At 39.5% G+C, this 25,404-nt stretch overlaps 1 protein-coding gene across 3 annotated transcripts in view; it reads right to left on the bottom strand.

The window, feature by feature from the left end:
* The window catches only part of LOC126236032 (oligoribonuclease, mitochondrial), a 72,894-nt gene that overhangs the window by 11,939 nt on the left and 35,551 nt on the right, over positions 1-25,404 (bottom strand). For all 3 annotated transcript variants that reach the window (XM_049945058.1, XM_049945057.1, XM_049945056.1), the window contains 2 exons: positions 11,235-11,396; positions 11,064-11,157 (listed from right to left, as the gene is read on the bottom strand). In XM_049945058.1, coding sequence (XP_049801015.1) covers positions 11,064-11,157; positions 11,235-11,396 — 256 coding nt within the window. The remainder of the gene's footprint in view (positions 1-11,063; positions 11,158-11,234; positions 11,397-25,404) is intronic.

Below are 25,404 nucleotides of genomic sequence, written 5' to 3'. Positions count from 1 at the left end.
GCAGCTAAATCGACAGCCAACGCGTAATGGAAATATTTTAGATCTGGTAGCCACGAACAGACCAGACCTCATCGACAGTGTCAGTGTTGAGACAGGGATTAGCGATCATGATGTTGTCATTACGACTTTGGTTACGAAAGTTAAAAAGTCGGTCAAGAAGGCTAGGAGAGTATTCTTACTAGAAAGAGCAGATAAGCAGTTGTTAGCATCCCACTTAGTACATGAATCGACTTCATTTACTTCTGGTACGATGGATGTGGAAGAATTATGGGCAAATTTGAAACACATTGTAAATCACGCATTGGAGAAGTATGTGGCGAAAAAGTGGGTAACAGATGGAAAAGACCCACCGTGGTTTAACAGCGCAATTCGGAGAATGCTCAGGAAGCAAAGACAGTTGCAGATCGGTAGAATGAGGGAAGGCAAAAGTTAGTAGAGATTCGTGCTGCTGTAAAAAGAGCGATGCGCGAATCATACAACCACTACCACTGCCATACCTTAGCAAAAGATCTTTCTGAAAACCCAAGAAAATTCTGGTCTTATGTAAAATCGGTAAGCAGGTCAAAGGCTTCCATCCAGTCACTCACTGATCAGTATGACCTGCAACGGAAGACAGCAAAACGAAAGCTGAAATTTTTCACGCAGGAGGATCGTACAAACATACCGCCGTTTGAGTCTCATACAGATTCCCTTATGGAGGACATGGTGATAGACATCCCTGGGGTTGTGAAGCAGCTGAATGGGTTGAAAATAAATAAATCGCCAGGTCCTGATGGGATTCCAATTCAGTTTTACAGAGAGTACTCTACTGCGTTGGCTCCTTACTTAGCTAGCATTTATCACGAATCTCTTGCCTGACGTAAAGTCCCGAGCGACTGGAAAAAAGCGCAAGTGACGCCTGTATATAAGAAATGTAGAAGGACGGATCCTCAAAATTACAGACCAATATCCTTAACATCAGTTTGTTGCAGGATTCTCGAACATATTCTCAGTTCGAATATAATGAATTTCCTTGAGACAGAGAAGTTGCTGTCCATGCATCAGCACGGCTTAAGAAAGCATCGCTCCTACGAAACGCAACTCGCCCTTTTTTCACATGATATCTTGTGAACCATGGATGAAGGGTATCAGACGGATGCCATATTCCTTGACTTCTGGAAAGCGTTTGATTCGGTGCCCCACTGCAGACTCCTAACTAAGGTACGAGCATATGGGATTGGTTCCCAAATATGTGAGTGGCTCGAAGACTTCTTGACTGGCGTACAAAATTACATTGCAATCTCAATTTCAGTGCTTCGGAAAGTAACATGTGGAGTTTGGTGGAATTAATTTATACTTTCGTAGTACGAATATATGCAGCGTACCTGTTAATGCATATCAAAGATCTTTCCAAAACGTGTTTTTTTTTCCATTGAGTGTTGTTTTCTCGAGTGCAGGGAAGTTCTATGCCGGTGTATATAACCATAACCATTCAAAGGATTGATAAGTTTTACAGTTCTGAGAAAAAGTATACTATCACTTAACAAGGAAAAAGTTTATTTTCACCTGGGAAATCCAGGATTTTTTTTTTTCCTTGTCCACAAATACACCCTATCTGAACGATTCTTTTATTGAAATGATGTGGAACGAGTCAGTTTACAGGATATGTAAACACGATTAGTGCTAACATTAATGAGAACATTTAATTTTTTAGTCCTACTCATGCGACTACACTTAAAAACAATCATACAACTACACATATAAACAAGGCTTTTTTTTTAAAGAAAACTCATTACTTGGAGGACTAGCTCAATTATTTAAGAAAGGCCTTTGGAAGAAATGGTCAGTATGACAGTCAAGTAGGGCACTACACCCTAAGAGATCTGGTGCTTCTAATGAGAAAGGACAAACTAAAGGGAAAGTTTTTCTTGCATTTGTAAAAACTGTCACCGACTGCATCAGCAAAGTACTAAAAAAATATGGTATTGATATAGTGTTTAAACCAACAAGAAAAGTGTGCAGAACCAACTGTTGCACGGATATGTATGTATAAACAGTTCAGCTTGCCGAGTTTGTTCAAATTTGTAACAGCTTTCTGAGTCATTAAAGCCTCTGATGATGACTCCAGGATTGGCTGATGAAACATTGGGTGGAGAACTGTGCCTTGGACAAACAGCCTTATGTCCGTTAATCAGTTATCAGCAATAACTACATAATACTGTTTGTAAAATACTGAGTACAACTAATGTTCCAGTTAGGCATCCAATACACATCTCTTTAAGAATTAACTGGTAGATTTTCTTAAAGAAGTTGGCAATACTCTCATTTACCTCTGTCTTTCTTTAACACTCCTCTTCCAACTCGCCTTCCCCCTCCCCCCTCAAGTGCCATCTCCCTCTCTGTCAGAACATAATGTGCCAATCTAATCTAAAGCTAAGTGTGTTGACAAATGAGATCATAATTTGTTAATGGAACCGTTGGCACGATAATAGCAGGATTTACTTATTGTTACCTGATATTATTTAACTTAAAAATAACAAAATAATTTACTTGTTGCAACTTCTTGTAATTGGAAAGTATTTACATTTTACTTGCAGCAGTGGTTTATTTGTACATCATGTTTGCACACACACACACACACACACACACACACACACACACACTTGTAACATTAAAAAAGCTAAATAGGTATTGCATGTCTTCCTCTTTTGTAAATTTTTTCACACTGTAATAAAATGAAAATGTTACTTTTTTCTGTAATTTGTAAATATAGTTATATATACAAAGAACTTGTACTTCCGTTAAAAAAGAACACACACATGCTGAGAGACTGTAATGTATATTTTTTTAAATTTTTGCTACTTGTCTTCACAATTTATAAAAATTTTTTTAAGTATTTTTCTATGTTTGCTTCTGTAGTTCCTAGCTTCTAATCCGTGAACCTGGGTTGTGTTTTATTTCTAAGCTTTAAAGCCATGTAGTATGGTGTGTCTTCAAAAAAGCTAACTCTGTGACAAGGCAGCAGTAGTCTTGTTTCATAAGCACATGCAAAAGAATTTCCTTCAAAACGTCATGAGCCTTTTAGCTCAAAGAGGAGTATTTCATATATAAACATGCAATTAATTTTCATCAAGCCATTACAATATATATCAACAAAAAAGAAGCTGTCAACTGACTTCAATGGGTTTCGTTAACAATTAATTAATATTAATCTGTTTTACTTTATGTGCATTCACATAGAGTGGAAATAAAGTTAATACCATTCATAGAGAACCCATTATTGTCTTACACACTTACATGCTAAGTATTTGCTATTCACACATTCAGCACTATGCCCATACACACCATACGGGTGCATGTTATCAGCCGTATGGATGGCATTCAGATTCCATACAGGTGTAGGTTGGTTGGTTTTTGGGGAAGGAGACCAGACAGCGTGGTCATCGGTCTCATCGGATTAGGGAAGGATGGGGAAGGAAGTCGGCCGTGCCCTTTCAGAGGAACCATCCCGGCATTTGCCTGGAGTGATTTAGGGAAATCACGGAAAACCTAAATCAGGATGGCCGGACGCGGGATTGAACCGTCGTCCTCCCGAATGCGAGTCCAGTGTCTAACCACTGCGCCACCTCGCTCGGTCATACAGGTGTAGCTTTACCATTCACTGAAATATGTTTTCCTGCATGCTACACGACTGCTGGTAGTAGGATGCCTGTGGTAGTTCCTATTTTGTCTTTATGCAGCAGCAGTTGCATATTTACAAATGTGCCTTTACTGAAACTGTCATGAACAACAGAAAAGGCCAATTAAGCTTCAAAACAAAACTATATATATAGAGTCCTACTCTAGTGCTCATTTCCAATAAACATTATGTATATTGTCTCTCCACAAAACATCAGGCAACCACACAAGAGGTGGTTTCTGTACATTCAAAAGGAGGTTTTACAAGAACAATACAGCCAAATATTGTCATACATTATAATATGAACAAGACTGGTGTACACTGTGTCAATCACGTTTAATCTACTACCCATTAACAAGCAAAACAATGAAGTGGGGGAAAATTTTTTTTCTTTCTACTAAGGATAGTTTTCTACTGTGGATGTACAAGAAAGTCATCAAGCAAAATATGTCTCTAGTGCAATTTATAAAGAAAGTTAGCATGGATGTGGAAGCAGCAGGAGTAGACATTCTATCATTGGAACCAACACCAGCCACTAGCCTAGAAAGAAAATTTGGTTGCCATTTTCTGTAAAAGGTACCACTCACTGTCAACAAAGTAAATGTCATGTGCTACTGTAAAGTTTGCTGTGACAGTATGAAAGAAACTGGCTTGTGGGTAAGGAAAGAAAGCAGACGGCGGAGCAAAGACTACCATTTAAAAGCAAGTTCTGTACAAACTACATGTAATTATTTTTTATTATAAAATATGAAATAAATATGCACTTGTGAAGTTATTTCTTTGTTTTTATTTCTATGTGTGCAAATGGATAACTTTTTCTGGGAGGGACTTTTTTCATGTTTTTGGCAATGCTAATACACAAGTACTAATGCAAAGACATTTATAAGTAACCATATTTTGTAATCTATAAAGTATGTATTTTAAAACAATGCTAGACGTGTGCCTCTAAGAAGCTTGACTACTGTGTAATTATTCTTTATATTTGCTAGAAAACTGTCAGTTCAGCTATGCTATTGTAGAGGAGAGAGGGCAGTGCTGAATGTCTTAACCAATCACTGATTGATTAAAACGTATATGAATACACTACGAACTGTTGAAAAGTAACAGTTATCTACAGTCAGGAATGGAAGATTGTTTATGATGAATATTATTACTTGTTGTTGTTGTTGTGGTCTTCAGTACAGAGACTGGTTTGATGCAGCTCTCCACGCTACTCTATCCTGTGTAAGCCTCTTCATCTCGCAGTACCTACCGCAACCTACATCCTTCTGAATCTGCTTAGTGTATTCATCTCTTGGTCTCCCTCTATGATTTTTACCCTCCACACTGCCCTCCAATACTAAACTGGTGATCCCTTGATGCCTCAGAGTATGTCCTACCAACCGATCCCTTCTTCTAGTCAAGTTGTGCCATAAACTCCTCTTCTCCCCAAACCTATTCAGTACCTCCTCATTAGTTATGTGATCTACCCATCTAATCTTCAACATTCTTCAGTAGCACCACATTTTGAAAGCTTCTATTCTCAACTTGTCCAAACTATTTATCGTCCATGTTTCACTTCCATACATGGCTACACTCCACACAAAAACTTTCAGAAACGACTTCCTGACACTTAAATCAATACTCGATGTTAACAAATTTCTCTTCTTCAGAAACGCTTTCCTTGCCATTGCCAGTCTACATTTTATATCCTCCCTGTTTCGACCATCATCAGTTATTTTGCTACCAAAATAACAAAACTCCTTTACTACTTTAAGTGTCTCATTTCCTAATCTAATTCCCTCAGCATCACCTGACTTAATTCGACTACATTCCATTATCCTCGTTTTGCTTTTGTTGATGTTCATCTTATATCCTCCTTTCAAGACACTGTCCATCCCGTTCAACTGCTCTTCCAAGTCCTTTGCTGTCTCTGACAGAATCACAATGTCATCGGCGAACCTCAAAGTTTTTATTGCTTCTCCATGGATTTTAATACCTACTCCGAATTTTTCTTTTGTTTCCTTTACTGCTTGCTCAATATATGGATTGAATAACTTCGGGGAGAGGCTACAACCCTGTCTCATTCCCTTCCCAACCACTGCTTCCTTTCCATGTCCCTCGACTCTTGTAACTGCCATATGCTTTCTATACAAATTGTAAATAGCCTTTCGTTCCCTGTATTTAACCACTACCGCCTCCAGAATTTGAAAGAGAGTATTCCAGTCAACATTGTCAAAAGCTTCCTCTAAGTCTACAAATGCTACAAACGTAGGTTTGCATTTCCTTCATCTATTTTCTAAGATAAATCGTAGGGTCAGTATTGCCTCACGTGTTCCAATATTTCAACGGAATCCAAACTTTTCTTCCCCGAGGTCCGCTTCTACCAGTATTTCCATTCGTCTGTAAAGAATTCACGTTAGTATTTTGCAGCTGTGACTTATTAAACTGATAGTTCGGTAATTTTCACATCTGTCAACACCTGCTTTATTTGGGTTTGGAATTATTATATTCTTCTTGAAGTCTGAGGGTATTTCGCCTGTCTTATACATCTTGCTCACCAGATGGTAGAGTTTTGTCAGGGCTGACTCTCCCAAGGCTATCAATCGTTCTAATGGAATGTTGTCTACTCCCGGGGGCCTTGTTTCGACTCAGGTCTTTCAGTGCTCTGTCAAACTCTTCACGCAGTATCATATCTCCCATTTCATCTTCATCTACATACTCTTCCATTTCCATAATATTGTCCTCAAGTACATCGCCATTGTATAAACCCTCTATATACTCCTTCCACCTTTCTGCTTTTCCTTCTTTGCTTTGAACTGGGTTTCCATCAAAGCTCTTTATATTCATGCAAGTGGTTCTCCTTTCTCCAAAGGTCTCTTTAATTTTCCTGTAGGCGGTATCTATCTTACCCCTAGTGAGATAAGCCTCTACATCCTTACATTTGTCCTCTAGCCATCGTTGCTTAGCCATTTTGCATTTCCTGTTGATCTTATTTTTGAGACGTTTGTATTCCTTTTTGCCTGCTTCATTTACGGCATTTTTATATTTTCTCCTTTCATCAATTAAATTCAATATTTCTTCTGTTACCCAAGGATTTTTACTAGCCCTCGTCTTTTTACCTACTTGATCCTCTGCTGCCTTGACTACTTCATCTCTCAAAGCTACCCATTCTTCTTCTACTGTATTTCTTTACCCCGTTCCTGACAATTGTTCCCTTATGCTCTCCCTAAAACTCTGTACAATCTCTGGTTTAGTCAGTTTATCCAGGTCCCATCTCCTCAAATTCCCATCTTTTTGCAGTTTCTTCAGTTTCAATGTACAGTTCATAACCAATAGATTGTGGTCAGAGTCCACATCTGCCCCTGGAAATGTCTTACAATATAAAACCTGGTTCCTAAATCTCTGTCTTACCATTATATAATCTATCTGATACCTTCTAGTATCTCCAGGCTTCTTCCATGTATACAACCTTCTTTCATGATTCTTGAACCAAGTGTTAGCTATGATTAAGTTATGCTCTGTGCAAAATTCTACCAGGCGGATTCCTCTTTCATTTCTTATCCCCAATCCATATTCACCTACTACGTTTTCTTCTCTCCCTTTTCCTACTATCGAATTCCAGTGACCAATGACTACTAAATTTTCATCTCCCTTCACTATCTGAATGATTTCTTTTATTTAATCACACATTTCGTCAATTTCTTCATTATCTGTAGAGCTAGTTGGCATATAATCTTGTACTACTGTAGTAGGCGTGGGCTTCGTTTCTATCTTGGCCACAATAATGCGTTCACTATGCTGTTTGAACCATGGACCTTGCCGTTGGTGAGGAGGCTTGCGTGCCTCAACGATACAGATAGCCGTACTGTAGGTGCAACCACAACGGAGGGGTATCTGTTTAGAGGCCAGACAAACGTGTGGTTCCTGAAGAGGGGCAGCAGCCTTTTCAGTAGTTGCTGGGGCAACAGTCTTGATGATTGACTGATCTGGCCTTGCAAGACTAACCAAAATGGCCTTGCTGTTCTGGTACTGCGAACGGCTGAAAGCAAGGGGAAACTACAGCTGTCATTTTTCCAGAGGGCATGCAGCTTTACGGTATGGTTAAATGATGATGGCATCCTCTTGGGTAAAATATTCCGGAGGTAAAATAGTCCCCCATTCGGATCTCTGGGCGGGGACTACTCAACAGGACGTCGTTATCAGGAGATAGAAAACTGGTGTTCTACGGATCGGAGCGTGTAATGTCAGATCCCTTAATCGGGCAGGTAGGTTAGAAAATTTAAAAAGGGAAATGGACAGGTTAAAGTTAGATATAGTGGGAATTAGTGAAGTTCGGTGGCAGGAGGAACAAGACTTTTGGTCAGGTGAATACAGGGTTATAAATACAAAATCAAATAGGGGTAATGGAGGAGTAGGTTTAATAATGAATAAAAAAACAGGAGTACGGGTAAGCTAGTACAAACAGCATAGCGAACGCATTATTGTGGCCAAGATAGACACGAAGCCCACACCTACTACAGTAGTACAAGTTTATATGCCAACTAGCTCTGCAGATGATCTGCAGATGACGAATAAATTGATGAAATGTATGATGAGATAAAAGAAATTATTCAGATAGTGAAAGGAGACGAAAATTTAATAGTCATGGGTGACTGGAATTGAAGAGTAGGAAAAGGGAGAGAAGGAAACATAGCAGGTGAATATGGATTGGGGATAAGAAATGAAAGAGGAAGCCGCCTGGTAAAATTTTGGGCAGAGCATAACTTAATCATAGCTAACACTTGGTTCAAGAATCATAAAAGAAGGTTGTATACCTGGAAGAATCCTGGAGATATTAAAAGGTTTCAGATAGATTATATAATGGTAAGACAGAGATTTAGGAACCAGATTTTAAATTGTAAGACATTTCCAGGGGCAGATGTGGACACTGACCACAATCTATTGGTTATGAACTGTACATTAAAACTGAAGAAACTGCAAAAAGATGGGAATTTAAGGAGATGGGACCTGGATAAACTGACTAAACCAGAGGTTGTACAGAGTTTCAGGTAGAGCATAAGGGAACAATGGACAGGAATGGGGGAAAGAAATACAGTAGAAGAAGAATGGGTAGCTCTGAGGGATGAAGTAGTGAAGGCAGCAGAGGATCAAGTAGTAGGTAAAAAGACGAGGGCTAGTAGAAACCCTTGGGTAACAAGAAATATTGAATTTAACTGATGAAAGGAGAAAATATAAAAATGCCGTAAATGAAGCAGGCAAAAAGGAATACAAACATCTCAAAAATGAGATCGACAGGAAGTGAAAAATAGCTAAGCAGGGATGGCTAGAGGACAAATGTCAGGGTGTAGAGGCTTATCTCACTAGGGATAAGACAGATACTGCCTACAGGAAAATTAAAGAGACCTTTGGAGAAAGGAGAACCACTTGCATGAATATCAAGAGCTTTGATGGAAACCCAGTTCAAAGCAAAGAAGGAAAAGCAGAAAGGTGGAAGGAGTATATAGAGGGTCTAAACAAGGGCAATGTACTTGAGGATAATATTATGGAAATGGAAGAGGATGTAGATGAAGATGAAATGGGAGATATGATACTACGTGAAGAGTTTTACAGAGCACTGAAAGACCTGAGTCGAAACAAGGCCCCCGGGAGTACACAACATTCCATTAGAACTATTGATAGCCTTGGGAGAGCCAGCCCTGACAAAACTCTACCATCTGGTGAGCAAGATGTATGAGACAGGCAAAATACCCTCAGACTTCAAGAAGAATATAATAATTCCAAACCCAAATAAAGCAGGTGTTGACAGATGTGAAAATTACCGAACTATCAGTTTAATAAGTCACAGCTGCAAAATACTAAAGCGAATTCTTTACAGACGAATGGAAAAACTGATAGAATCCCACCTCAGGGAAGATCAGTTTGGATTCTGTAGAAATGTTGGAACACGTGAGGCAATACTGACCCTACGTCTTATCTTAGAAGAAAGATTAAGGAAAGGCAAATCTACATTTCTAGCATTTGTAGACTTAGAGAAAGCTTTTCACAATGTTGATTGGAATACTCTCTTTCAAATTCTGAAGGTGGCAGGGGTAAAATACAGGGAGCGAAAGGCTATTTACAATTTGTACAGAAAGCAGATGGCAGTTATAAGAGTCGAGGTACATGAAAGGGAAGAAGTGGTTGGGAAGGGAGTGAGACAGGGTTGTAGCCTACCCCGATGTTATTCAATCTGTATATTGAGCAAGCAGTAAAGGAAACAAAAGAAAAGTTTGGAGTAGGTATTAAAATCCATGGAGAAGAAATAAAAACTTTGAGGTTCGCCGATGACATTGTAATTCTGTCAGAGACAGCAAAGGACTTGGAAGAGCAGTTGAACGGTATGGGCAGTGTCTTGAAAGGAGGGTATAAGATGAACATCAACAAAAGCAAAACAAGAATAATGGAATGTAGTCGAATCAAATTGGGCGATGCTGAGGGAATTAGATTAGGAAATGAGACACTTAAAGTAGTAAAGGAGTTTTGCTATTTGGGGAGCAAAATAACTTATGATGGTCGAAGTAGAGAGGATATAAAATGTAGACTGGCAATGGCAAGGAAAGCGTTTCTGAAGAAGAGAAATTTGTTAACATTGAGTATACATTTAAATGTCAGGAAGTCGTTTGTGAAAGTATTTGTATGGAGTGAAGCCATCTATGGAAGTGAAACGTGGATGATAAATAGTTTAGACAAGAGGAGAATAGAAGCTTTCGAAATGTGATGCTACAGAAGAATGCTGAAGATTAGATGGGTAGATCACATAACTAATGAGGAGGTATTGAATAGAAGTGGGGAGAAGAGGAGCTTGTGGCACAACTTGACTAGAAGAATGGATCGGTTGGTAGGACATCTTCTGAGACATCAAGGGATCACCAGTTTAGTATTGGAGGGCAGCGTGGAGGGTAAAAATCGTAGAGGGAGATCAAGAGATAAATACACTAAGCAGATTCAGAAGGATGTAGGTTTGCGGTAGGTACTGAGAGATGAAGAAGCTTGCACAGGATAGAGTAGCATGGAGAGCTGCATCAAACCAGTCTCAGGATTGAAAACCACAGCAGCAGCATGCTGTTTGTAGTAGCTTACCTGCACTCCTATTTCTTTATTCATTATTAAACCTATTCCTGCATTGTTACTTATAACACTATTAACAAAGATGACTGTGGGCAGCTAATTAAAAGCATTTTCACTAAAATACAAGTCCTCATTCAAAATATTAGAGCAAGTAATATGAAACCAATTTATATTAACAGCTACAAATATCATTAAGGAGTAAAATGTACTCCCACATTAATCTGAAAATTCCTAGAGGAAGTACAGAAGAAGAGAGAATCATATCAAATACATAATATCATAAAATAAGAATTACTTCAATTTAAGTTGTGCTTACCTTGGGGCACATTTTCTTTCAAAAAGCTCAACAATGAGTTTTGTGCATCTTGAATCGTAATAGTGCTCTTCCTAGAAGCCTCAGTAAGACCTGTCTGAAAGATATCAAATGAAATGACAATCCATGAAATTAACTACTACTGCAATTTTGTTATCAATATTTATATTAAACCTTTCTATGATTTTCAATGCACCACTCATTCATATTGCCCAGTATCTCGTCAGGTTGGTGTATAATCAAATTAGGTCCTTCTTGCACAACATTCAGATCAGCATTTGTTACAATACAGCTGACTTCTAGAATGTGATCTTTAATTGGATCTAAGCCAGTCATCTGAAAAATAAAATAAATCATGAGTCTCCTTGTTTCCCATAATACGATACATGTTATAGGGAAAATGTAGATGTTGATGAAGGAGCAAGCACATGCAAACATACATTAGCTGAGACTCTGGTAGTATTTATCAGGTCATATGAAAAATAGTAAATTTTTGCTTAATTGGGGTAGGACCCAATTTCTTGTCTTATCATATTGTATGGATAGACGAAAGGTCAAGGTCAAACTACATTGAGTCTCAAAGAGTGATGTGCAATGCCCATGGTAAACTAAGACTAAATATAAATCAAGATCATATAATAAAAAAGTAAAGCCATAATCGAGATTAACTTGAACACCACAATACTTTACTTCAAACAGCCCTATTGGAAAGTTTGTCTTTGATTCCTGAGTGCTGGGCTTCCTGCCTCACCCCACCAATTACCAGAGAACACATGTTTTAATATGGCAACTGAATACAATTCTTTCACAAACACAACACAATACCAAATATAAAAGTAATGTTAACAACAAGAAAACATTATTGGTGTTAACCAGGGATCTGCCCGCCCAGTTAGCTGTGCAGTCTAACACACTGCTTTCCACCTGGGAAGGCCTGCCAATCCCCAGCACGAATCCGACTGATGGATTAGTGTCAAGATCCGGTGTGCCGGCCAGTCTGTGGATGGTTTTTAAAGCAGTTTTCCATCTGCCTCAGCGAATGCAGGCTGGTTCCCCATATTCTGCCTCAGTTACACTATGTCAGCGATTGCTGCATAAACACTTTCTCCACACTTACACCATAATTACTCTACCTCACAAACATTGGGGTTACACTTGTCTCGTGTGAGACGTTCCTGGGGGGAGGGGGCGATGGGGGGGGGGGGGGGAGGGTACACTGGGGGCCGAACCGCACAATAACCCTGGGTTCGGTGTGGGGCAGTGGTGGGGTGAGTGGACTGGTGTAGCCTGTTGTTGGTTGTGAACCACTGAGGGCTACGGCAGGGACGAAGCCTCTCCGTCGTTTCTAAGTCCCCAGTTCCATACAATACAATACAATAACCAGGGTCCTATTTCTGAAATTTTTGTAGCCCACTACTTACACCCACAGCCAATATCCTATACACAACAAACCTGGTGTACACGTTTTTCACTAATCACCGTTGGAGATTATTAACACATAACAATGGATAAAAACAATATTTTGAAAGAACATTTTTTCATGAGAAGCTTCAACAATGAATAGGTCAATGAAAAGTGAACAACAGGGAGATTAAGTGTGCCGATCACAACCTGTAATTATCATTTTCACAATCAGGTCTCTACCTCATGACTCAACAGAGCCAGTGTGCTTCAGAAATACAAAGATTGCAGTCCAGTCAACTCTGTCAAAAGCTTTCTCAAAATCTACAAATGCTATAGATATTGCTTTACCTTTCTTAAACCTATGTTCTAGGATTAGTATTGTCTCGCATGTTCTGACATTTCTCCAGAACTGAAACTGAGCTTCCCCGATGTCGGCTTCTATCAACTTCTCCATTCTTCTGTAAGTAATTTGTGTTAGTATTTTGCAACCATGATTTATTAAACTAGTTTGGTAATATTCACACCTGTCAGACCCGCTTTCAATGAAACTGGAATTATTACATTCTTCTTCAAGTCTGATGGTATTACCCCTGCCTCATATCACACCAGATAGAATAGTTTAGTCATGGATGGCTGTCCCAGGGGTATCAGAAAGTCCGAGGACATGTTGTCTACTCTAGGGGCCTTGTTTCAGGTTATATCTTTCAGTGCTCTGTCAAGTTGTTCTCGCAGTATTGTAACTTCAATCTTATCTTCATCTACATTCTTCCCTTTCCATAATACTGCATTGAAGTCCATTTCCCTTGTATAGTCCCTGTGTATATATTCCTTCCACTTTTAAGCTTCCCTCCTTGCTTATCATTGGTTTTCAATTGGAGCCCTTGATATTCACACAGCAGCTTCTCTTGTCTCTAAAGGCCTCTTTAATTTTCCTTTAGGTGGTATCTGTCTTTCCCCTAGTTATACATGCTTCTGTAGACTCTTGTCTTCTAGCCACTTGTGCATAGTCTTTTCACAATATGCTGACGATATTGCTCACTTACATACACAACCATTCGCTCGATGAAAGATCTGTACCTAAAGACCAGAAAATTCCACACATAAAAAAGAAATAGATGTAACCTGTTGAAATATAGGTCTGTATCATTGATTCCAATTTACAGGAGGATTTTGGAATGTACACTGTATTCCCACACAATGAAATAACATGAACAAAACAATCTATTGACACACAACCAGCATGGATTCCGAAAATATTGTTCTTGTGAAACAAAAATGGCTCTTTATTTGGATGAAGCAACAACTGCTATCTGCAGGGGATCTAAAGTTTATTCCATGTTTCTAGATTTCCATGAGCCTTTTGATACCATTCTTCACAAGCAACTTCTCATCAAATTGCATGCCTGTTGCATATCATCTCATTTGTGAACAGATTCATGATTTCCTGTCAGAAAGATCACAATTTGTATATTATCTGACAGTAAGTAATCTAGTGAAACCAAAGTTAGATCTGGGTTCCCAAAGGAAGTGTTAAAGACTCTCTGCTTTTATTAATCTGTATACACAATTTAGGAGACAATGTGAGCAGCACTCTTAGATTTTATGCAGTTTACACACACGGTGTGAAAAGTGGCAATTGATCCTGAACAGTAAAATGTGGGAGTTCCTCTGCATAAATACTAAAAAAATTCCATTATATTTTGGTTAAATCACACAAATTTGAAGCTTGCTGATTTAACTAGACACCTAATAGTTACAATTATGTTCAACTTAAATTCGAGGCATCAGAAAGAAAATTTTGGGGGAAAGGTCAATCACATTTTGTGTTTTTCAGTAGAACATGTAGAAGGTGCAACAAATCTACTAATGAGACTGTCTACACTACATTTCTCCATCCTGTTCTGGAGTATGGCTACACAGGGTGGGATCCTTGCCAGATACAACTGCTGGAGTATATCGAAAAAAATGCAAAGAAAGGCAGTTTGTTCGTAACAACTTGATACATGGTACAGTGTGTCAGGGATATGGCAAGCGAGTTGGGGTGGCATTCATTAAAACAAAAGCACTTTTCATTGCAGTGAGATGTCTTCATGAAGTTTCAGTCTACATCACATCTACACTCTGACCTTGTGGTGTGTGGTGGTCGGTACTTTGTATACCAGTGTTACTTCTCCTTTTTCCTGTTCACAGGAAGAATGACTGCTGGTAAGCACCCATGTGGACTTGAAACTCTCTAATTTTTTTCTTGTTGGTCTTTTCACAAGATACACATAGGAGGACTTTGTTGACTCTTCTAGGAATGTACACTCCCTGAACATTGTAACAGTTGACCATACCATAATGCAGAAAGCCTCTCTTTCAGCATGTGAAACTGAACACCTCCTCTGTGCTTTCATGCTTACTAAATGAATCTGTAACAAAATGTCCTGCTCTTCTTTGGATCTTCTCTATGTCCTGTATCAGTCCTACCTGGTATGGATACTACACTAACAAGCAGTAGTCAAGTATTAGTCAAAAAGTATTTTGTAAGCTATTTCCTTTATTGGACATGACTTCCTGAGGTTTCTTTGAATGAATATCAGTCTGGCATCTGCCTTAGTCGTGATTAACTGTATGTGGTTGTTCCACAGGGAACCTCTCATATGCTTACCCCTAGATATTTTATGGAAATAATTGTTTCCGGTGATTGTTTTGTAACTGTATAATAATACAATAAATGGTCTTTCTATCTATTCACAATAAATTACATTTGTTTATGTTGAGTATCAATTGCCACTTCCAGCAATAAGCATCTATTCTCTACAGGCCAATCATCAACTTTTCTGTAATACCAAAATATTTTGCTGACTCCCACTTATACCAAGAGAAATGACCGTCATGACATAAGATAAATCAGAGTTCATAACAAAAAATTTAGGTGTTCACTCTTCCCACATGCTATTCCAGAGTGGAATGGTAGAGAAATAGTCATAATGATTCTGTGCATCCTCTGCCAAACAATTAAGTGTAAATTGCAGTCTAACCATGTAGACATAAATGTGTGAAAGGGAGTTACATTAATAACCAGTAAAACCAGTAATTTTTGATAACAGGTCTCTCTGAAGTACAGTGGTTTATTTATTACTTAAAAATGAATATGAACAGTCACAACCACAATAAACTTTTTTTAAAATATAAGATTACCAGCTTCAGTTTGTTCTAGACCCTGTTCAGACCTACACCATGATGGTAGATGGTGGCTGTGAATGGAGTAGGCATTACACCTCCACAAATGCTATGTGCAGTCTAAAAGACTGAGACTGGTGATCTTATATTTTAAAAAAAAGTTTGTTGTGGTTGTGACTGTTCATATTCATTTTCAGTAAAATTACTTGTTCCACTACAGCTTATATAGCAAATTATCTAATGAAACTGGTCTAAACTTTTTCTAGTCTCTCTTTTTTGTTTGTTTAATCCTTTGTCTTTCTATTTTTTTCCTGCCATTACCATCCACCTCACTCACAGCCAGTTATTAACTTTCTTTGTGGCACATACTTTCATATTTCGTAGTTAACATTATTTCCTTTTTGCTTTACTTGAGCTTTCTTCCCCTGTAATGTTTGTTTCTTTTTAACTTTTCCTTTGTTTGTGAGAATCTTTGTACCATGTATGCTTCCCCCCCCCCCCCCCCCCCCCCCAATCATCTGCTTTGCCATCTATTCTCTGCTAGTTCTAATTTCTCACATTCTCATGCACTGATGAGCCAAAACATCATGACCACTACCTGAGTGAGTGCTGCCTAGTGACACTGAGGCCTCATGATGTGGCAAAGTAAGTATATAAGCGGAGCAGAGATCAATGGGAATCATTCTAGCGGCAATACAGGCCACAAGTGGCCAGAGGACATTGACAAAGGGCAGACTGTTATGGTCTGGCACCTGGGAATAAACATCTCGGAAACAGTAACGCTGGTAAGCTGTTTGGCATGCTACAGTCATAAGCACCTATGAAAAATGGTTGAAGGGCACTGAAACCACATGTAGGCAAGGTGTTGGACGTCCACACTTTTAACAGAATGCGGAAATCAGACTTGTTGGCACTGTAAAGCAATATGGACAGGCATCTGTCGCAGAAGATAAAGCGCAATGGTGATGCTGGCACAAATATTTTGGATGACACACCATTCAGCGCATATTGGCGAATGTGGGGCTCTACAGAAGACGAACCCTATGTGTTCCCATGTTGAATCAATGACATCATCAATCAGGGTCACAGTAGGAACAGGATTGTGGAGATTGGACTGTAGATAAATAGAAATATGGCACCTGATTGAATGATCACATTTTTTGCTACACCAGTTCCATGGTTTGTCTGGATATGCCATCATCCTGACAAATGGCTGTCTGCAACAAGCACCTGGCCAGTGGGGGCAGTGTTATTCTATGTGGAACATTCACCTGGGCTTTTGTGGGAGCTGTGGTGGTAATCTAAGGCACCACATCAGCTGTGGACTGTGAGCATTATTACAGGCCACCTGCATCTCTTCCAGATAAATGCGAATATTCTGGGAGCCACCATACGGTGCATGGCAGAGGGTACCTTTCCCCACAATTTTCCGGTTCCACTCGCAAAAGAAACGAGGGAAAAACAACTATCTATATGCCTCCGTATGAGCCTTTATTTCTCCTCACATGAAATGCACATTGGTGGCAGTAGGATTGGAATAGTTTTGCAGACAGCTACAAATGTTTGGTCTCTAAATTTTCTCAATAGTTTTTCGTGAAAAAAACCTCTTCTTCCTTCCAGGGATTCTCGTGCGAGTTCATGATGCCTTTCCATAGTACTCACCTGTTGATCAACTCTCCCAGTAACAACTCTAACAGCAAACTTCTGAATTACTTTGATGCCTTCCTTGTAATGCATCAGTACTGTTCTGTATGTACAATATGGCTGGGTCCTTTTCGGTTTTGGAACAATGTAAACACATAATGTTTAAGTGTTAAAACAAACAAATGTGCTTAAGTGATTAATGGATGTTTCGTTATGTTTCCTTTTGAATTGTTACCTAATAGCTGTACTATGCCATGCCTAATTCAATTCATCCTGCAGAAATGGATGAGTTAAACATTTGAATTGAAACCATCATATAATGAAAACGGTACATTTCTGGACACAGGTTCCTATTCAAAATATTATGTATTCACTCCCCTCTACAAGTCTTCAAAGTCTGTAATGGGAATTTCCCAACATCCTGTACTTGTCTACATTTAGAGCAAACATTCATTACAGCAAATACATATTCTGTTTAGATCATCCTGTATTCTTCTGCTGTCAGTCAACGACACTTTCTTGTATGCTACAGTGTCATCAGAAAAAGTCGCAGAATGCTGCTCACCCCATCTCATCAGACCGTTCATGTATACACAGACCAAGAGTGATTCTATTACACTTCCCTGGAGCACATCTAACAATAACCTCGCTTCTGATGAACACTTGCTGTTGTTGACAACATACTGGTTTTTATTACTGAAGAAGTCTTTGAGCATCTCACAGATCTGAGAATCTATTATGTATGCTCAGACTTTTGTTAACAGTCTGCAGTATGACACAGTGTCAAACTCTTTCCAGAAATCTAGGAATAGGGATTCTGTCTTTTGCTCTTCATCCATAGATTGCAGGATATCGTGCAACAAAACGGCAAGGTGAATTTTGCACGAGTGACGCTTTCTAAAGCCATGCTGATTTGTTGACAAAAGCTTTTCTCTCTCAGGGAAATTTATTACATCCGAACTTAAAATAAGCTCAAGAATTCTGCACCAAACCAATTTTAAGGATATTGGCATGTTATTATGCAGGCCCATTCTTTTAATCTACTTATATACGGGATTCACTTGCACTTTTCCTGAGTTCATTGGGACATCGCACTGGGCAAAAGATTTGCAATAAGTGAAACCTAAGTAAGAGGCCAATGCCACAGAGTACTTTCGATTTGTTTTCAATGCTTTCAATTGACATTCTACGCCAGGGGTGCCTTCTGCTATTTCCTCCATATGGGAGACTGGGCAAGTGTTGCGCCTGAGTTAGCCCTCTTCTAATTATAGCCTATTGTAGATCACGTGAACAAAAAAACTGTGCCCAGTACTTGGAAAAAGGCACAGGTCACATCTGTCTGCAATAAGGGTACTAGAAGTGATCCACAAAACTACCATCCAATATCCTTGACATCAATTTGTTGTATAATCTTAGAACATATTCTGAACTCAAACATAATGAGGTATCTCTAACAGAATGATCTCATCAGTGCCAACCAGCACGGATTCTGAAAACATTGCTCACATGAAACTCAACTTGAATTTTTCTCATGTGACATACTGAATGTTTTGGATTAAGATGATTAGGTAGATGCTGTACATCTTGATTTCTACAAAGCACTTGACTCAGTACCACACCTTTGCTTATTGTCAAAAGAAGGATCATATGGGGTATCAAGTGAAATACGTGACTGGACTGAGGGCTTTTTGGTAGGGACAATGCAACGTGTTAACTAGAATGGAGAGTCATTGTCAGGCGTAGAAGTAACTTTGGGTGCGCCCCAGGGAAGTGTGTTGGGACCTTTCCACATCTACATCCATACTCTGCAAGCCACCTGACGGTGTGTGGCAGAGGGTACTTTGAGTACCTCTATCGGTTCTCCCTTCTATCCCAGTCTTGTATTGTTCATGAAAAGAAAGATTGTCGGTATGGCTCTGTGTGGGCTCTAATCTCTCTGATTTTATCCTCATGGTCTCTTCACGAGATATACGTAGGAGGGAGCAATATACTGCTTGACTCCTCGGTGAAGGTATGTTCTCAAAACTTCAACAAAAGCCCATACCGAGTTACTGACCATCTCTTCTGAAGAGTCTTCCACTGGAGTTTATCTATGATCTCCGTAATGCTTTCGCAATTACTCCAGCAGTGGGTGAACAAGTGTTCTGTAACCTACTTCCTTTGTTTTCACATTGCATTTCCTCAGGATTCTTCCAATGAATCTCAGTCTGGCATCTGCTTTACTGACGATCAACTTTATATGATCATTTCATTTTAAATCACCCCAAATGCCTACTCCCAGATAATTTATGGAATTAACTGCTTCCAGTTGCTTATCTGCTATATTGTAGCTAAATGATAAAGAATTTTTCTTTCTATGTATTCACAGCACATTGCACTTGTCTACATTGAGATTCAATTGCCATTCCCTGCACCATGCATCAATTCGTTGCAGATCCTCCTGCATTTCAGTACAATTTTCCATTGTTACAACCTCTTGATATACCACAGCATCATCCGCAAAAAGCCTCAGTGAACTTCCGATGTTACCCACAAGGTCATTTATGTATATTGTGAATAGCAATGGTCCTACGACACTCCCCTGCAGCACACCCGAAATCACTCTCACTTCGAAAGACTTCTATCCATTGAGAATGACATGCTGTGTTCTGTTATCTAGGAACTCTTCAATCCAATCACACAATTGGTCTGATAGTCCATATGCTCTTACTTTCTTCATTAAACAACTGTGGGGAACTGTATCAAACGCCCTGCGGAAGTCAACAAACACTGCATTTACCTGGGAACCCATGTCTATGGCCCTCTGAGCCTCGTGGACGAATGGCGCGAGCTGGATTTCACATGATCGTCTTTTTCAAAACCCATGCTGATTCCTACAGAGTAGATTTCTAGTCTCCAGGAAAGTCATTATACTGGAACATAATACGTGTTCCAAAATTCTACAACTGATCGACGTTTGTGATATAGGTCTATAGTTCTGCACATCTGTCCGACGTCCCTTCTTGAAAATGGGGATGACCTGTGCCCTTTTCCAATCCTTTGGAACGCTACGCTCTTCTAGAGACCTATGGTACACCGCTGCAAGAAGGGGTCCAAGTTCCTTCACGTACTCTGTGTAAAATCGAACTGGTATCCCATCAGGTCCAGCGGCCTTCCCTCCTTTGAGCGGTTTTAATTGTTTTTCTATCCCTCTGTCATCTATTTTGATATCTACCCCATTTTTTCATCTGTATGACAATCTAGAGAAGGAACTACAGTGCAGTCTTCCTCTGTGAAACAGCTTTCCAAAGACTTTTAGTATTTCGGCCTCTAGTCTGTCATCCTCTGTTTCAGTACCATTTTGGTCACAGAGTGTCTGGTCATTTTGTTTTGATCCACCTACCGCTTTGACATAAGACCAAAATTTCTTAGGATTTTCTGCCAAGTCACTACATAGAATTTTACTTTCGAATTAATTGAACCCCTCTCGCATTACCCTCCTCACACTACATTTTGCTTCGCTTAATTTTTGTTTGTCTGCAAGGCTTTGGCTATGCTTATGTTTGCTGTAAAGTTCCCTTTGCTTCCACAGCAGTTTTCTAACTCGGTTGTTGTACCATGGTGGCTCTTTTCCATCTCTTACGATCTTGCTTGGCACATACTCATCTAATGCATATTGTACAATAATTTTGAACTTTGTCCACTGATCCTCAACACTATCTGTACTTGAGACAAAACTTTTGTGTTGAGCCGTCAAGTACTCTGAAATCTGCTTTTTGTCATTTTTGACAAACAGAAAAATCTTCCTACCTTTTTTAATATTTCTATTTACGGCTGAAATCATCGATGCAGTAACCGCTTTATGATCGCTGATTCCCTGTTCTGCGTTAACTGTTTCAAATAGTTCGGGTCTGTTTGTCACCAGAAGGTCTAATATATTATCGCCACAAGTCGGTTCTCTGTTTAACTGCTCAAGGTAGTTTTCAGATAATGCACTTAAAAAAATTTCACTGGATTCTTTATCCCTGCCACCCGTTATAAATGTTTGAGTTTCCCAGTCTATATCTGGCAAATTAAAATCTCCGCCCAGAACTATAACATGGTCAGGACATCTACTCAAAATATTTTCCAAATTCTCCTTCAGGTGTTCTGCAACAACAGCTGCTGAGCCAGGGGGCCTATAGAGACATCCAATTACCATGTTTGAGCCTGCTTTAACCGTGACCTTCACCCAAATCATTTCACATTTCAGATCTCCGTCAATTTCCTTCAATACTATTGCACTATTTATCGCTATAAACAAGCCTCCCCTTCACTGTCCAGCCTGTCTCTGCAGTATACATACCAATCTGAGTTTAGAATTTCATTACTGTTTGCATCTGGTTTCAGCCAACTTTCTGTCCCTAGTACTATGTGTGCATTGTGGCCGTTTATTAATGAGAGCAGTTCTGGGACCTTTCTATAGACGCTCCTGCAGTTTACTATTACCACATTAATATTGTTATTCCCTGTTGTGTTTTGCCTACTACCACCTTGTTGCGTCTCTGGAGGTGTCTTGTCGGGCCTAGGGAGGGAATTCTCTAACCTAAAAAAACCCACATGTGCATTCCACACGTACTCCGCTACCCTTGTAGCCGCTTCCTGCGTGTAGTGCACGCCTGACCTATTCAGGACTGAACATTTCTCCACCCGATAGCGGAGGTCGAGAAATTTGCACCCCAGATCTACACAGAATCGTCTGAGCCTCTGGTTTAAGCGTTCCACTCGGCTCCAAACCAGAGGACTGCGATCGGTTCTGGGAACGATACTACAAATAGTTAGCTCAGATTCCACCCCGCGAACGAGGCTTTCCGCCTTCACCAACTCCGCCAACCGTCTGTATGAACTGAGGATGACCTCTGAACCCAGACGGCAGGAGTCATTGGTGCCGACATGAGCAACAATTTGCAGTCGGGTGCACCCAGTGCTCTCTATCGCCGCCTGCAGGGCCTCCTCCACATCTCGGATGAGACCCCCTGGCAAGCGGACAGAGTGAACACTGGCCTTCTTTCTCGACCTTTCCACTATTTCCCTAAGGGGCTCCATTACCCCCCTTTGCTTTTCATGTTGAATATTAATGACTTTGCAGACAATGTTAATAGTAAAAGCAGGCTTTTTAGAGATGATGCAGTTGTCTGTAATGAAGTTCTATCTGGAAGAAGCTACATAATACAGGCAGTCTTGACGAGATTTCAAAGTGGTGCAGATTAGATCAGATCAGATTCAGTTTTCATTTCAAACACCCAAAAATGAAATGATTCTCATGGGTCTGGAACACGTCAGAAAGTATAACATAAAAAATATATAAAAAATTGGATGTAAACTTACAACTCTGATCATTTGTCAGGAGATTGTCAAAATAGGTGAATACATTACAGTAAACTGGAACTGATAATATTTACAGAATTAACAGTCTGTCAGAATGAAACATTGTTACGCACTTTTAATAAATTTATCATACACAAAATACCTAATCTTGAATGTTGTGACCAAGTGCTGTCAAAACTGAAATCTAACAGAAATTTTTACTTAAGTTGGCCAACAGTCCCTGGTCAAGACATTCATCTACTGAGCAGGAGTTGCCCATCAAAAAGTCTTTCAAACTCTGTTTAAACCGTGCTTTATCCGAAACCAAGTTTTTAATGGTTGCTGGCTGAGATAAGCAACTTGCTTCAAGTGTTAAGAAATGTAAAATTTTGCACTTCACAAAATGAAAAACCTTAGTATTCTATGAGTAGAATATCAATGAGTTGGTATTGGCCAACTCATATAAATACCTGGGTGTAACACTTTGTATGGATATAAAATGGAATGATCACATAGGTTCAGTCATGGGGAAAGCAGGTGGTGGACTTCAGTTTATTTTTAGAATACTGGGGAACTGCAATCAACATACAAAAGAGATTGCTTACAGATCACTCTTGCTACTGGTTCTAGAATATTGCTCAAAGGTGTGGGGCCTGTACCAGATAGGACTAACAGGTGATATTGAATGTATTCAGAGAAGGGCAGCACAAATGATCACAGGTTTGTTTAATCCATGGGAGAGTGTCAGAGATACTGAAGGAACTGAACTGGTAGACCCGTGAAGATATGATGTAAACTATCCCAAGAAAGTCTATTAACAAAGTTTCAAGAGCCGGCTTTAAATGATTATTCTAGGGATATACTACAACCTCCTACATATTGTTCACATATGGACTGTGAGAGTAAGATTAGAATAATTACTGCACACACACAGACACATTCAAACAGTCATTCTTCCCACACTTCATATGTGAATGGAACAGGAAGAAACCCTAATAACTGATACAATGCATTGCATCCTATGCCACGCACCTCACAATGGTTTGCAAAGTATAGATGTATATGTAGACAGTAGGTCTGTACAATTCACTGTCTTCTATTGCCACACTAGAGTGGTTGGCAAGTGACTGAACAGAAGTCTTCACCGTATTTACTCGAATCTAACCCGCACTTTTTTTCCGGTTTTTGTAATCCAAAAAACAGCCTGCGGCTTAGAATCGAGTGCAAAGTAAGCAGAAGTTCTGAAAAATGTTGGTAGGCACCGTCTAAACTAACCTATGCGGTCGAATATATGTAGCGCTCCACAGGCATGCTTTGCAGGCACAAAGATAAATACTGGTGTGAAAACTTTTGCGTCAGGAAATAAATTTAAAAAAAGGTGGAAGACGAGGTTTTTTTCTCCGCCCCAAGTTTCGACCACTGCATTTTCATTTATTATCCAACGAAGTAAATATAAATTCCGTATTGTTCATCTTCGAATGTAGCAGCCTTTCAAATATTCGTAGCAACATAAATAAATTTCTTTACACCCAAATACCAACAATGTACAAGGCTTTAGGATTGTTGCACAAGTTGATACGCTGGGGCTTATTAAGAATTTTGTGAAACACTTGTTGGCGTTAGTGAACCATAATGAAGTGCTTTCATTGTAGTGCCAAATTCAAGAGGGTTGTTATTCTTTTGCAGAACAAAGTTCTAATCGTGCTGCAGGTCTGCGATACGGGACTGATGAGAGCAATGTCAGGCGATCACGACGGCAGACAGACAAATTATTTGAATGTTCAAGTAGCAGGAAAGCATTTAGTGGGCCAAAGTGTGGCCAATATCATGCACTGGAAGTGACTTTAAATGAATTTGTTAAGGAACAGCGCCAGAAATTCCTGCCTGTGAACGCCGAAATTTTTAAAATTAAGGCATGTGAAATTGCTAGAGAGCAAAAAATCGAAAATTTTAAGACTATTCGCAGCTGGATTGATCTGTTTATGAAGCGCTGGGGTTTTTCACTTCGGAGGCGAACTTCAATTGCACAGAAGCTGCCAAAAAATTATGAAGAAAAACTTGTGGAATTTCAGCGCTTCATAATTAGGTGGCGCACAGAAAAGCAATACCTTCTTGGGCAGATAGGAAATGCTGACCAAACTCCTGTATATTTTGACAAGCCGTCAAATTATACGGTTGACGCCAAAGGAAAGAAAGACATAAGTGTTCCTACATCAGGGGGTGAAAAACAGCGGATGTCCATCATGCTTGCTTGCACAACAGATGGACATAAATTATCCCCATTCATAGTTTTCAAGCGAAAGACTTTACCGAAATCGGAAGTGTTTCCAAAAACTGTAATTGTACGAGCAAACGAAACAGGGTGGTTTTCGGAAGACATGGTACTGGAATTGATTAGGCATGTGTGAAATTGTCATCCTGACACAATGCTTGGTTTACACAGCCTGTTGGTATTACATGAGTATGCAGGCCATACATCACCTGCAGTAATACGAAACTTAGAGGAAAGCAAAACGGACTTGTCAGTAATTCCAAGCGGGATGACATGAATTCTGCAACCACTTGACATCTGTTTGAATAAACCATTTAAGAGCAAGCTTAAGCACATGTACACAGACTGGCTTTCGAAAAGCGACAGACAACTGACACCAACAGGATGTGTAAAACGTGCAAGTTTGTCGCAAGTGTGCCAATGCATTTATGATGCATGCAAGTGTGTTCCAAATCAGACTGTGCAACAAGCATTTAAAAAATGTTTGATAACCAATGCACTAGATGGTATGGAGGACGATGCTCTGTATGAAGA

The sequence above is a fragment of the Schistocerca nitens genome, chromosome 2 (assembly GCF_023898315.1).
Source record: "Schistocerca nitens isolate TAMUIC-IGC-003100 chromosome 2, iqSchNite1.1, whole genome shotgun sequence".
Classification (NCBI taxonomy): Eukaryota; Metazoa; Arthropoda; class Insecta; order Orthoptera; family Acrididae; genus Schistocerca; species Schistocerca nitens.
The sequence above is the reverse complement of the archived record's forward strand: the minus strand, read 5'-3'. Positions and strand labels throughout refer to the sequence as shown.